We start from the raw sequence: 13,161 nt of genomic DNA, 5'->3' as shown, positions 1-13,161 counted from the left end.
TTTCTTTCATGACTTCTGGCACCCTTTCCCCTCCTGGGAACTGCCCGTCTCTGCATTTCTCTTTGGCGCTTCCAGATCTTGCTGTTAGGATTCTGAATTGAAGGCCAGACCCAGGATGGAGGCTCCAGCCCAGGGTGCTGAGCAGGGAACAGTCCCTGGGGCTGATTCCCAATGAACTGCCTTGGGACTTCAGGAGAAACCTGACGTGAAGCCAAGGTCCCCGGTGGAGGACAGTGCTGGGATATTCACCTCTCAGCCTCTCGAGAGGGACTTGTGTGAAGCGGTGGCAGGTGGCCGGACAATTTTCCGGGGCGCAGGCTCCCAGGGCTGTGGCTTTGGCATGAGCCCCAGTCCAGCGACCTGACAATTCGAGGGAGCTGGATTCCTCGTGCGAGAGTCCCGCTTCCTGTCCAGTGCCCTGCATGACGCGGGTCTCACTCCTGAAGCCCCCGGTATCTGACCCATGAGTGTAGGGAGGTGCTTTCCTAGTGCTGCTCCCGGCATTAGACCCCCTCTTCCTCTCTAGAGAGATGGGAACGGCAGTTCATCTCCGGGTCGGACACGCGGCACTGCCCCAGTCAGTCCCGCACGCCGTCTCCTTGGCGACAACGCAAAGTCATACCGCGCCTCCTGCGTGGAGCGGGCCGCGGTTGCCATGACAACCGGTGTCCTGGGCTTGGCCTACTGGGCGCGGCGGGACTACGTTTCCCAGCAGGCCTCGCGAGGGCGAGGGCTCTCTCCTGCGGGCCACTAAGCCCTCAGTGCCGCGGTGGCCCGAAGGAGGAGGGTGGAAGGCTCCGCGCTGCGTGCGGGGCGGGGACCAGTAAGTGGCATCCGGCGCGTACCCGCGACTCCAGCCTGCGAGGCGGGAGCCTCCGGGCGCTGAGCGCGCCTTCCCCGCTGTCCTCCTGCCCGCCCCCTACCTTCAGCGCGCGGGCTCGGGGCGGAGGCCTCCCTCGCGCGTTTCCGGTCCTCGTGCCCAGGGTCCGGCTGGCCACGGCGGGTCGGGCCTTCAGTTCCGGGCGGGCCCGTCGGCTCTACTTCCGGCTGCCGCGAACGCCATCTTGAGCGCGGAGACTGAGCCCCACGTGGGGAGGCTCCAGGCCCGGGACCCACCGTCGCGGCTGTCAGCGCCAAGCTCATATCCTCCCGTTGGCCGACACTGGCCTCCCTGCTGTCGCCTCTGGTCCCGCCTCGCGGCCTTTACTTGGGTTCAGACACCGGCTCCTCTTCAGTCCCAGTCCCACTGTCCCTTTCGCGAAGAGGCCTGAGAAGCCGCTCTTTCCCACGCTCTCACGCTGCCCCGCGTCTGTTCTGCACCGCACTAACTTTAAGTTTCTCCTTGTTCATTGCTTCTTGCCTGCGCTCCTCTCATTCACTGCCTGTAAGAGTCCCCTGTTCGGCTCCGCCGCGCCCCCCCGACCCTGACACCGATGGCGGCGGCGGCTTCATGGGGAGGACGGGCGCAGAGCGGAGTTGCGCCCGCACGCGGGGTGCTCCTGCCCTACCGGGCTGTGCCCTGCCCGTCCAGCTGTACAGTGTAGACAGTACAGATGGTTATCAGCCTCAGTGGGGTGTGTCCAAGCCCTGAGGACGGTCAGCCTCACTAACCTTTTCCCCATGTGCTGTTGTCACGTAGTTCTGCAGGGCTCAGCTTGGGACACGTTCACCTCTCAGCCCCTGCTTGCCCGAAGGTGGCTGCTTCGTGTCCTGCTCCCGTCCACCAGCAGCCCCGGAGGCGTTAGAAAGGCTGGGAGAACGCTCAGGGTGCAGGGCGTGCTCACCCAGGGAAGATGGGAGGTCGCTGTGAGAACACCTGGGACAGCTGCAGTGCAGGGTTGGAGACAGGCTCCCAGGAGCCCTTGCCGAGCTCAGCCTCAGATCCCAGGTCGATGACTGGAAGGTCATCCAGGTACAGACAGGTAGGGTAGTTTGAAGGTGCAGGCTGGGAGCAGGGCAAGAGAGGCAGGGAGACTCAGCCATGGTTTGCAGCTTCCACTTGCTGTGTCTGATGCTGGGAGGCAGGTTTCTGTCACGGTAGATGGGCAGAGGAAGCCACCTATGGGAGCATGGTGTCTGGGGACAGTCTGGAGATGCCCTGTGCACATGGCCAATGGGTGACCCTTGGTCCCCACATTCTGGGAGTTCAGGGTTTCTTCCTGCTAGGTGGGAGCTGCTGCTCTTTCCTGGCACCACCCAGTCTTTTTTTTTTTTTTTTAAGATTTTATTTATTTATTTGAGACAGAGAGAATGAGAAAGAGAGAGCACATGAGAGGGGGGAGGGTCAGAGGCAGAAGCAGGCTCCCTGCCGAGCAGGGAGCCCGATGCGGGACTCGATCCAGGGACTCCAGGATCATGACCTGAGCCGAAGGCAGTCGCTTAACCAACTGAGCCACCCAGGCGCCCAGGGACCACCCAGTCTTACCTGACCCTTTGCACGGAGCAGTGACCTGACTCCACATCACCAGGGATCAGGACAGCCCCCACACATAAACCCACTCATCCTATGAAGGGTGCTGGACCAGTCTCTGTATTAAATTTTCTGTGGCTGTTATAACAAATTACTACCAACCAGGTGGCTTAAAACAGCAGAAATTTATTCTCAGTTCTGGAGGCCATAAGTCTGAAATAAGACATCATCAGGGCTCCAGTCTCTGAAAGCTCTGAGGCAGAAACCATCCCATGCAACTGTCCTAGCTTCTGGTGGTTTCAGATGTAACTTGGGTTGTGGCTTCATCACTCCAATATTGGCCTCCACCTCTTCTCTCCCGCTCTGTCTTTCTCTTATAAGGATTCTTGTTATTGCATTTAGGGCCTACCCAGGGAATTCAGGATGATCTCATTTCAAGATCCTTAACTACATCTGCAAATATCCTTTCCCAACTAAGGTCACCTCCACAGGTTCTGGGGGTTAGGGTGTATATGTATCTTTGGGGGGGGGGGCACCATTCAGTCCACTACAACTTCCTTCAGTAGAACCTGCCCAGTCCTGGGTGACATCACACTCTAGGCCACCCATCCTCTGGCCTGTCCACTGATTCCATGGTGATTGGCTGTCCCGGGTTGGCCAGGCTGCCCCAGATGTGTTCTCCCACCCTGGTGGGTCCTTGACCTCTGGATCCCTGAGGTTCCAGGAGGTCATGCTGGATGCTGGCCTGGAGCCCTGCTCTGGCCACCAGCTGTTGTGCAAACCAGGATATGAGGCCAGCAACCATGACCCTGCAGGCACAACATTTACTGGAAGCCCTGGGGCAGAAGCATGGCAGGCACGTAGGTCCTGTTTTCCCTCACACCTGGGGCATAGCAACCTGGTATCATGCCAGAGGGACTTGGATCCTGGCTATGGGGCTTCCAAAAAGTACAGTTGTAGAAGTTCTGGTTCCTCCCCAGGATTGATGCACAGAAATATGGGTGCCTGCCTTCCTGCTGCTCAATAGTCACTGGGGGCCCCCTCCTCTCTGTGAGCGGCCAGAGTTCACCCTGGAGTTACAATTGTATGAGGAGGAAAGGAATGATGTCCCCATATCAGTGCTTATGGCTTCCCCAACAGCTCTGTACCTGGCCCCCTGCAAGGGGTCACCCTGGCTTTTGGGAGGCAGACAAGGAACCCTGCAGAACCTGCATGCCTAGAGGCAGAGGCTGGGGGTGGGGGGGTGGTGAGGGGGAGGCTTGGGAGGTGGATGGGATGGGCTTCCCTTGCACAGCTCTCTGTGACTGGCAGTCACCCACTAGAGGGCGAAGCCCACAAAGAGAGGCAAAAGGTGAATGCTGTGGATGGTGGTGGAGACCCAGGGGCTAGCCTGGGTGTGGAGGACAGGGCTCCGTGGTCAGACAGAATGGGGTGTGAGCTCCCTTTCCAAGTCACAGCTCTTGCCTTTGCCAAGTCACAGCTTCCCACCTGTAAATCAGTGATGCCAGCCCCAGGGCTTGAGACACCACAAAGCATCTCCCTATGCCCCAGCTTGTTGCCCATTAGGTACAGCAGGTGTGTCTAGCTTCCTACCAAGAGTTTTCTTCTTGAGATGAGTGGATTAAGGGGCACTTGGTTGAAGAGAAGTCTGGGACCTGGGGAGAATGCTGTTAACATAGAGGTTAACAGAATTCTTTTTTTTTTTTTTTTTTTAAGATTTTATTTATTTATTCACGAGAGACAGAGAGAGAGAGAGGGGTAGAGGGAGAAGCAGGCTTCCTGCAGAGCAGGGAGCCCGATGCAGGGCCCGATCCCAGGACCCCGGGATCATGACCTGAGCCGAAGGCAGACGCTTAACCATCTGAGCCACCCAGGCGCCCGGTTAACAGAATTCTGATGTGAAAACTCTGCTTGGTGTACAGTCAGCTTGGGCATGTGGGATAAGTTAATATTGGGATGCCTGGGTGGCTCAGTCGGTTAAGTGTCTGCCTTCAGCTCAGGTCATGATCCTGGGGTCCTGGGATCGAGTCCCGCATTGGGCTCCCTGCTCTGTGGGGAGCCTGCTTCTCCCTCTGCCTCTCTGTCTCTCATGAATAAATAAAATCTTTAAAAAAAAAAGAAGTTAATATTTTATTTTTACCTAGCAATTTTGAAGACCTTGTTTTTCTCGTTACGAAAGCGTTGTTAAACACACACACACACCCCTCCGTCCCATGCATTACTATCCCTATGGCTGGGGCTCAGATGACATCCCGGATGTTGCAGGGTGGACTCACCTCGGCTACTCTACAGCAGACAGCTGGGCACGCTGAAGGCAGGAACACTTTGTGCCATGGGTGCATTCCTTTGTTGTTTTTTGAGATACAGTTCATATAATGTAAATGAACCATTTCAAAATGTACAATTCAGGTTGGTTATTAGTGCAATTTTTAGTTTTTAATATATTTAGTATGTTGTGCAACCACTAATTCCAAAACATTTCCAGCACCCCAAAATGAAATTGCATACTCATTAAACAATTAGTCCCCATTCTTCCTTCCCTCAGCCCCTGGCAGTCACCAATCACCCTTTGTCTCTATGGATTTGCCTATTCTGGATTTTTCACATAAATGGAATTATACAATGTGGTCTTTCTGTGTCTGGCTTCTTTAACTGAGCATAATGTTTTCTGAGGTCCATCCATGTATTACTATTTCATTCTGTTTTATTGCTGAGTAATATTCACTTGTTTGGATAAATCACATTTTGTGTATCCATTCCTCCGTTGATGGACATTTGAGTTATTTCTACCTTTTGGCTGTTATGAATAATGCTATAATGAACATCTGTATGCAAGTTTTTGCTTGACTGCCTGTTTTCATTTCTCTTGGATAGATACCTAGGAGTGGAACTGCTGTGTCATGTGGTAACACCATGTTTAACCTTTTGGGGAACTGCTAGGCTGTTTTCCCCTGTAGCTGGTTGCATCATTTTCCATTCCCACCAGCTGTGTGAGAGTGCATTGTGCAATTGCTTTTTTTCTGCCAGATCTTCCTGCCCATCTGTCCTCATTCAGACAAAGTCTGAGTGTGGAGAGTTCGCTGGAAGAGGCTAATCAGTCCACCTGCAGTGGGTCCATGCAGTACAACAGCTTTGCCAGTCCCAATGTACAAGTGACACTTTTTGAAACTTGGACCCCCAGCTTGTCTATTTTATTTGCACAGCAAGCTCCACATTCCAGAGAAGCCAGGTCCCTTGGCCTTCCCTAGGTGGGGCCTATGAGGACTCTGCAGGAGTTATGGCCACTGAGCCTGGGTCCATCAACCCTGGGCATGGTGTCCATTGCAGTTAGATTCCTATCCATCTACTGTTAGGGTAGTCAGCACTGGTGGGCAGGTGGTGCCCACAGTTGCTTGCTCCCCAGTTAGCCCATGTCAGTCCCCACACCTGCTTTTGGAGAGCTGCATAGTCAGTATCTCAAGGCAGACAGGCACAAACACAATAACAGGGTAGGATAGTAGCCTTTTCTCACCTAGAAAGAATATCCTTGGACTCAAATCCACAAGTGTTTGGGAAAGAGATGTGTCCCTCACATCCTCCTGCTGCCTCACTCTGTAAGGGCCCCACGGACAGTCTGGCACTGGGGTACAATATGCCATTGTTCAGTGTCACCCAGATGTCCTCCTGCCTTCTTGAAGTCTGCTCTAGGGGCTCCGAGCACCTCTGCTTGGGTCTCAAGCTCTAGGTGGCTAAATTGTCAGGTGGAGAAACAAAGACACAAAGTGGTAGTTGCCACAATGGGGAAGGTGTGGGAGTTCCAAGGTATTAGCCCCCATCAGTGCCACCCATGGGAGAGAGAGCCAGCAGGGATCAGTATCCTTATGGGCCTGAGTGTAGCCTCATGAAATCTTAGTCAACCCAGACACTAAGTGGCTTTGAGGTACAGATGGAGAAAGGTGGCCTCATCTGTCGGGTTGAAGGCCGGACTCACACAGGCCTGGAAGTTACAGGAGGGTTGGTAGTTATCACGTGACTGGAGTGAGGCCTGTTTGAGAAACCTCAGGTCACGGTGTGGTCCTGTCCTTATTGCCACCTTTATTTCTTTAGAAGATGCCCCAGACTGTTTACTTGCTGAACACGTGACCAGACAAACCACCCTTAATGTGGGCCCTTCAGCTTCCCACGCTCCAGCAAGCAGCCTCCTGAAGAGCGGAGCACTGATGGCAGAGCAGCTTCTCTGACCCCTCGTGATCTGGGGAACGTGTCCAACTCTGCAATTTTCACTTTTAACCAATTCAGTATGTCTAATTTTCACTCCCAAAACATTTTCCTCCAGAGCACTAACCATCAACCTATTTCTGCCATTGTGGTTGTGATGTCCAAGGGCAAAATAATCCACCAGAGATGGTTGGCAGCAGTGTCCTGAAAAGAATCACATCCAGTTGCTCTGAAGTTTCGTTGGCTGAAAACGTGTAGAGAGACTTGGTTAAATGCTTCCTGATTCTTTTTAGCTCCAAGTCATGTTATTTCAAGCCACTGCTGCCCCCAGGCACGTGCTTGTTAGAAATCTGCAAAAATGACAGAAAAGCAACAGCTGGTCAAGGGAGAGTTGGTGAAAACCATTTCACAAAATAGACTGAAATTTCTAGAACTTTTTTTTTTTTTTTTTAAGAGGGAGAGAGGTGAGGAGGGCCAGAGGGGGAGAGAGAGTCTTAAATAGGCTCCACGCCCAGCACAGAGCCCCATGCAGGGCTCAGTCTCACAAGCCTGAGATCATGACCTGAGTCAAAATCAAGAGTCAGATGCTTAACCAACTGAGCCACCCAGGTGCCCAAAATTTCTGGAACGTTTGATAAAGGGATATCTGCCTTGCACAGAAAAGGGAACAGAGTAAAAAGACAAGAACCTGGGGCGCCTGGGTGGCTCAGTTCATTAAGCGACTGCCTTCGGCTCAGGTCATGATCCTGGAGTCCCGGGATCGAGTCCCACATCAGGCTCCCTGCTCGGCAGGGAGTCTGCTTCTCCCTCTGACCCTAACCCCTCTCATGTGCTCTCTCTCATTCTCTCTCAAATAAATAAATAAAATCTTTAAAAAATAAAATAAAATAAAAAAGACAAGAACCTGAGCCCTCATGCTCAGTGAGGTGTTGATTTACTGTGGTCACATATTCATACCCCAAAGGCTGTGCTGGGCAGGTCCGTATTTGTTCTGGAAGTAACAAGAACATAGGAAGAATTCTCATTCTTACTATGGCCTCTTTAACAGGTCAGTCCTCTGTTAGTGACTGTCATTGATCAGTAACCTAATCGACATGCAAGTCTTCCTTTCTTTTTTTTCTTTAAGATTTTATTTATTTATTTGACAGAGACAGCGAGAGAAGGAACACAAGCAGGGGGAGTGGGAGTGGGAGAGGGAGAAGCAGGCTCCCCACTGAGCAGGGAGCCGATGCGGGAGTCGATCCCAGGACCCTGGGATCATGACCTGAGCCAAAGGCAGACGCTTAACTGACTGAGCCACTCAGGTGCCCCTTGTGCTTTTCCCTTCTATATTCCTACCCACCAGGTGGGCCTTCTCTCCCTGATGCCTCCATATATGTTTGCTGCACATCAGAGTCACCCTGACTGATGGCAGGTGAATAGGGTTGGGTCAGGTCAAGGTAGGGAGTCAGAAGGGCATGCTGCCAGGAAGCTGGTGGTTCCTGGAGTGGAGATGTGATTCTGGGGAGTGGGCAGTTGAGCAATTGGGGTATGTCTTGCTAAAGGGAGGGGCTGCTGAGGTCCCAAGCCAAGGATGATGGTGCTCCAGCAACTGGTAAAGAGGAAGGATGATGCTCTCTGGGGCCTCAGTGACATTCTAGAGCTTGGCAGGTGTCAGGAGTCAGGGCAGGGGGCTCCAGGGTTCTCACTGCCTGATGTCATTCCTTCTCTTCTTGCCCTGGGCTATGGAAAGCTGAGGGCAACCCCATTAGTCCTGGCATCATCATTCTTTGGCAGTTCTCCCCTCTCCCCTCCTGGGAACTGCCAACCTCCATTTCTCCTCTGCTCTTCCAGATCCTACAGCCAGGACACTGTGTTGGGGGCTGGCCCCAGGTTGGAGGCTCGGGCCCAGAACTCCAGGCAGGGAGGCATCCCCAAGGCAGATCTCCAGGGAGCCGACAGGGACCAGGAGGAGAGGCCCAAGATGGAGCTAAGAGGACCCAGCTAAGAGACACCCCTCTCAGGAGGGAGACCTACATGGAGGGACAGCAGGCGGCAAGATGGCTCCCCAAGGCAGGGGCTCCTGGAGCTGGGGCCTCGGTGTGAGCCCCAGTCCAGGGACCCACCAGAGTGCAGGAGCAGGACCCCTGGTACAAGAGCCATGTGGCCCCACCTCCTCTCAGGACCCTGACCCAGTCACTCCCCAGGGGCCACATGCTGGGGAGGGCCCCTATTGGTGCCCGGTCGGTACCAGGGCCTCCAGCCATAACTGCTGCCTGATGCAGCGTCTCAGAACACCCCCTGAGGAAAAGTCCCTGGTGTGTGATCACTGTGGAGGCCAGGTGTTGGGCTGGTGCTGCCCCAGGACCCAGCGGTCCGAGATCCACACAGAGGATGGGTCACATGACCAGCGCACAGGCACCCAGACCTTCGCAAAGACCCTGCAAGTGACCCTCCTCCAGCAGAACCCCTTGGAGGACTGCAGCTGCAGCCAGGACTTTACCCCGAGGGCCCGGCTGGCCCCGCAGGAAACGAGGCGGATGGCAAAGGAGCCCCTCCTGTGTGCGCGGTGCGGAAAGCGCTTTGGCTCCAACAAGCAGCAGCAGATGGCCGAGGGCCCCTTAACGTGTCCTGGCTGCAGTGCCCCTGGCCCCCCGGCCCAGCGGCTCTACGTCTGTGACCAGTGCGGCAAGGCCTTCACGCGCACCTCGAGCCTGCTGCAGCACGAGCGCATCCACACCGGTGAGCGGCCCTGTGAGTGCGCTGAGTGTGGCAAGGCCTTTGTGCGCTGCTCCGGCCTCTACCGCCACCAGAAGACGCACTCGGCCGAGCGCCACCGCCGCAGCCTGGCCCTGGCCCGGCGGTCCTTCCTCTCGGGGTGCCCGCCCTGTGGGGACTGTGGCGAGGGGACCCAGGGGCCTCCCCGGGTGCCCGTTGCCGGGGAGAAGCCACACGAGTGCGCCGAGTGCACCAAGGCCTTTGCCCTGTTCTCGCACCTCGCGGAGCACGGGCGCGTGCACACAGGTGAGAAGCCCTACGCGTGCCCGGAGTGTGGCAAGGCCTTCCACCAGCGCACGCACAGCAGCGCCAAGCCTACGCCTGCCCGCTGTGCGAGAAGGCCTGCAGGGGCCGCTCGGGCCTGGTGCAGCACCGGCGCGCGCACACCGGCGAACGGCCCTACGGCTGCCCCGAGTGCGGCAAGGCCTTTCGGGGCTGCTCCGAGCTGCGCCAGCACGAGCGCCCGCACTCGGGCGAGAAGCCCTACATCTGCCGAGACTGCGGCACGGCCTTCGTGCGCAACCGCAGTCTGGTCCGCCACCGGCGCACGCACACGGGCGAGCGGCCCTACGCATGCGCGAGTGCGGCCGCGCCTTCAGCCAGCGCTCCAACCTCGACGAGCACCGGAAGCGGCACGCGGGCCGCGCGGCCTCGTGAGCGCGCGCGCCTCTGGAAGCCCGAAGAAACGGTTCTCGTCTTTCTTAAACCTCACTGGGTACTCACGGCGTCCGCAGGCTTCCCCGACTCAAGTTTTACTCGACCCTTTCAAGTGGGCGCATAGTAATGCGTTCTGGCGACGTGCTAATAAACCCAGGAATGAAGCGCTCATGTGACCCAGCTGCTTCGTGGGCTACCGGAAGTCTTGCTCCGCCTCCCTCGGTGGGCTGGGAACTGGGGAAGCGGGGGTGGGGGGAGTGGCTCCCCGGGGGCACAGGCAGAAAATGGTGGAAATAACATTTGAACCCAGGACCTCTCATTGCACCTTCCCAGGGGGCTTCATCAGCCCTTGGTACCCTCTGGGTGTTTGCACACCCATTAGCGGAGCTAGACCCCGCCTCCTCCCTTCGGTCTTCGAGATACCTCCTCTGGCCTCCCTGGGCCTCGGGAGGGGGACTCGGCGTACCTTGTGACCCTCGCGGGGCCGAAGGCCACGGGCTTCACGGGCAGGGCCTCTGCCTGCCCTGCCCCCGGGTGGCTCCTAGTCGCTATGCAGAGGGCTCCCCTTGGAAGGAAGAGGGATTCCCTGGCAGCCTTGGTCTGGTTTGTGGTTGGCAGATGGGGACCTCATCATGTTATGTCAAAGCAAGGTGGTCCAGCCAGAGCTCCTCTTCTGTCAGAGGACTCCAGGCTGGATGCCATCTCCTGCTGCATGGGAGGAATCAAGGAGTGAGACCCAAATGTGCGGCCATATTCCCTGGGGCCACCACATAGGTGGGAGTCCACCAGAGGCCTGGAGCAAGTAGCATGATTCTTTCATAGCAGTATGTATAGTTATGTATGTATATGATTCCAATTTCCTCCCCACTCCATCCTCCACACTAGTTCCAAAGTGACACGTGGCTCTGCACGTTGGGTGTGCTTACTACATGCCAGGCATTGTGCTGGGCACTCTACCGTTAATCACCCCATTTGATCCTTGCCCTAACTGGGAGAGGAGGGGTAACTCTGGCCCCATATCAAAGAGCCCCACAGAGGCCATGTGGCCCAGCCAGAGCCACCTGGAGGGAGGGCAGAGCTGGGCTCATCACTGAGTCCAGGGATGGGCCTCATATACTTCCACAGGGTTCCCAGGTAAGGCTTTTTGATCCGGCAGCAAATTCCCTGCAAATCACCCTTCACTTTGTGTCTCCCATTCGGGAGCTCCTGTCCACCTTGGGAAGGGCAAGATGCACAGGCCCTGTGGGGTAAGGAAGCTTTTGGCTCTCCATTCCCAGGCACAGCTTGCAGGGCACTATTACAGCTAGGGCTGGGCACTTTACATCTGCTGCACTCTGCAGTGCTAGAGATACTGTGGAGATGGGTGCCATCCCACATCCCAGATGTAGGAGGGATGGGCACTGCATCTGCTTCATCTGCCCTTGCCTTCCTGGGCAAGGAGTTGAGTGGCTACTGGTAAGGTTAGGAGTATAGGAGCCTCTGAGCCCAGTCAAAACCAGGGACTTCATGCTGGGGAGAACTCTTGAGTGTGTAAGGGGTATGAGGAGGCCCTTGGGAGAGTTCAATCCAAATATGATGGACTATACTGGACACTGAGTGCTGCCAAGATGAACCTCAATATATAGGGCATACTGTGGGTCCTATGGTACAGATGGACTAAAATGCCCCATAATCCCCTTTTCTCTTCCTGCAACCACAAACACATTTCTCAGGCTTCCTGCAGTTACACGGAGCCATGCAATTGAGTTCTGGCTAATGGAATATGGACAGAAGTGATGGATAACATAAAATGGCCTACATCATCTTTTTTGCTTGTTTCATCAGCCAGCTGGACAGAGGAGATTCAGCAGAAAATTCTGAGAAGGACATAAAGTAAGGAATAGCAAAGACCCAAGATAGAAGGAGCCTGGGTCCCTGAATCAAGGACAGCCTTCTGGGAGGGTCACTTGACCACTTCACACTGACATGAGCAAAAAAGACATTTTTTGTGTTGATCCATTGAGATCCTGGGATTGTTTGTTTCTGCAGTTATAGTTACCTGCTGTTAAAGGATACTTTTTTTTTTTTTTTAAGATTGATTTGAGAGAGAGCAAGTGTGGGGGGGGGGAGCAGAAGGAGCGGGGGGAAGAAACTCAAACAGATCCATGCTGAGCAAAGAGCCCGATGCGGGGCTTGATCCCAGAACCCTGCTGAAACCAAGAGTCAGACACTTAACTGTCTGAGCCACCCAGGTGCCCCAGGATAAATCTTTTTTAAAAACTGAAATCGTGACTCCGTGCAAATATAAAATGAACTTGTGTCAAAGATTTTGCTTATTAGTGAGATGTTACAACCAGTTTTTGGAAGATGGAAAAGGGACCATAAGCAAGGAATACAAAGAATGCAGTTATAGATGCTGAAAAAGGCAAAGATACGGATTCCCCCCTAGGACCTCCAGAAGGACATCAGCCCTGCTGACACTTTGATTTCAGCTCAGTGATACTGATTTCAGACTTCTGGCACCCAGAACTGTGGAAGAAGACATTTCTGTTGTTTTAAGCCATAAGTTTGTGGTAATTTGTTACAGGAGCTATAGGGAACTAATACGCTGTCCTTCATTCTGCTTCTCATATGGGCTCCATTGTCGGCAAGTTCTCCCTTCATGGGGACAGAAAGGCTGCAACTGTACTAGCCGATAGCTGTTCACGGTTTAAAGTTCCACAGAAAATAGAAGCCCTAACAGTTCAGAAAAAACTTCCTGCCCCGTGAAACCCATAGGTCGAAGTTCCTCATATATCGATCCTGAATCAATCAAGAGGGCCAAGGGGAATGGACTGTGGTATGCCCGAGTCCCGCATCCACACTTGTCCAAACCCCCTGGATTGAGAGTGGGGGCAACTGAGAAACTTTTATACAGCAAATAGCGATTCCAGCTTGGACGCGTTGTCCCCAAGGAAGTTGCAGCTGGACCAGCGCGTAGGTATGTGAGATGCGCACCCCTCCCTGCCAGGCCCCTACTGGACAAGGTCCATGGGGTTGTAAAGAGGACTTGGTGGCCAGAGAATGGACAGGGGTGAGGAGTGTGCATCCTTCTGGCTGCAGAACAGTTCTTTCTCCAGATCTGCTTCCTGTGTCCGAGATCCTGCCGACCTTGAGCGTCG

General features: G+C 54.7%; 2 protein-coding genes across 2 annotated transcripts in view; one reads left to right on the top strand and one right to left on the bottom strand.

The window, feature by feature from the left end:
- Positions 1-4,490: 4,490 nt before the first annotated feature.
- Positions 4,491-13,161, bottom strand: part of ZSCAN22 (zinc finger and SCAN domain containing 22) — a 39,603-nt gene continuing 30,932 nt past the window's right edge. The window contains exon 3 of the transcript XR_010407965.1: positions 4,491-6,957. The gene's annotated coding sequence lies outside the window, so the exon portion shown is untranslated. The remainder of the gene's footprint in view (positions 6,958-13,161) is intronic.
- Positions 8,866-10,100, top strand: ZNF837 (zinc finger protein 837). The gene is given in 3 exon segments (XM_045890499.2): positions 8,866-9,676; positions 9,679-9,939; positions 9,942-10,100. Coding segments are annotated over 3 exon segments (1,152 nt in total). The 3' UTR covers positions 10,022-10,100.

This window comes from Mirounga angustirostris, unplaced genomic scaffold, assembly GCF_029215605.1.
Source record: "Mirounga angustirostris isolate CCGP_5_RB_7025 unplaced genomic scaffold, mMirAng1.0.hap1 SCAF_16, whole genome shotgun sequence".
Classification (NCBI taxonomy): Eukaryota; Metazoa; Chordata; class Mammalia; order Carnivora; family Phocidae; genus Mirounga; species Mirounga angustirostris.
The sequence above is the reverse complement of the archived record's forward strand: the minus strand, read 5'-3'. Positions and strand labels throughout refer to the sequence as shown.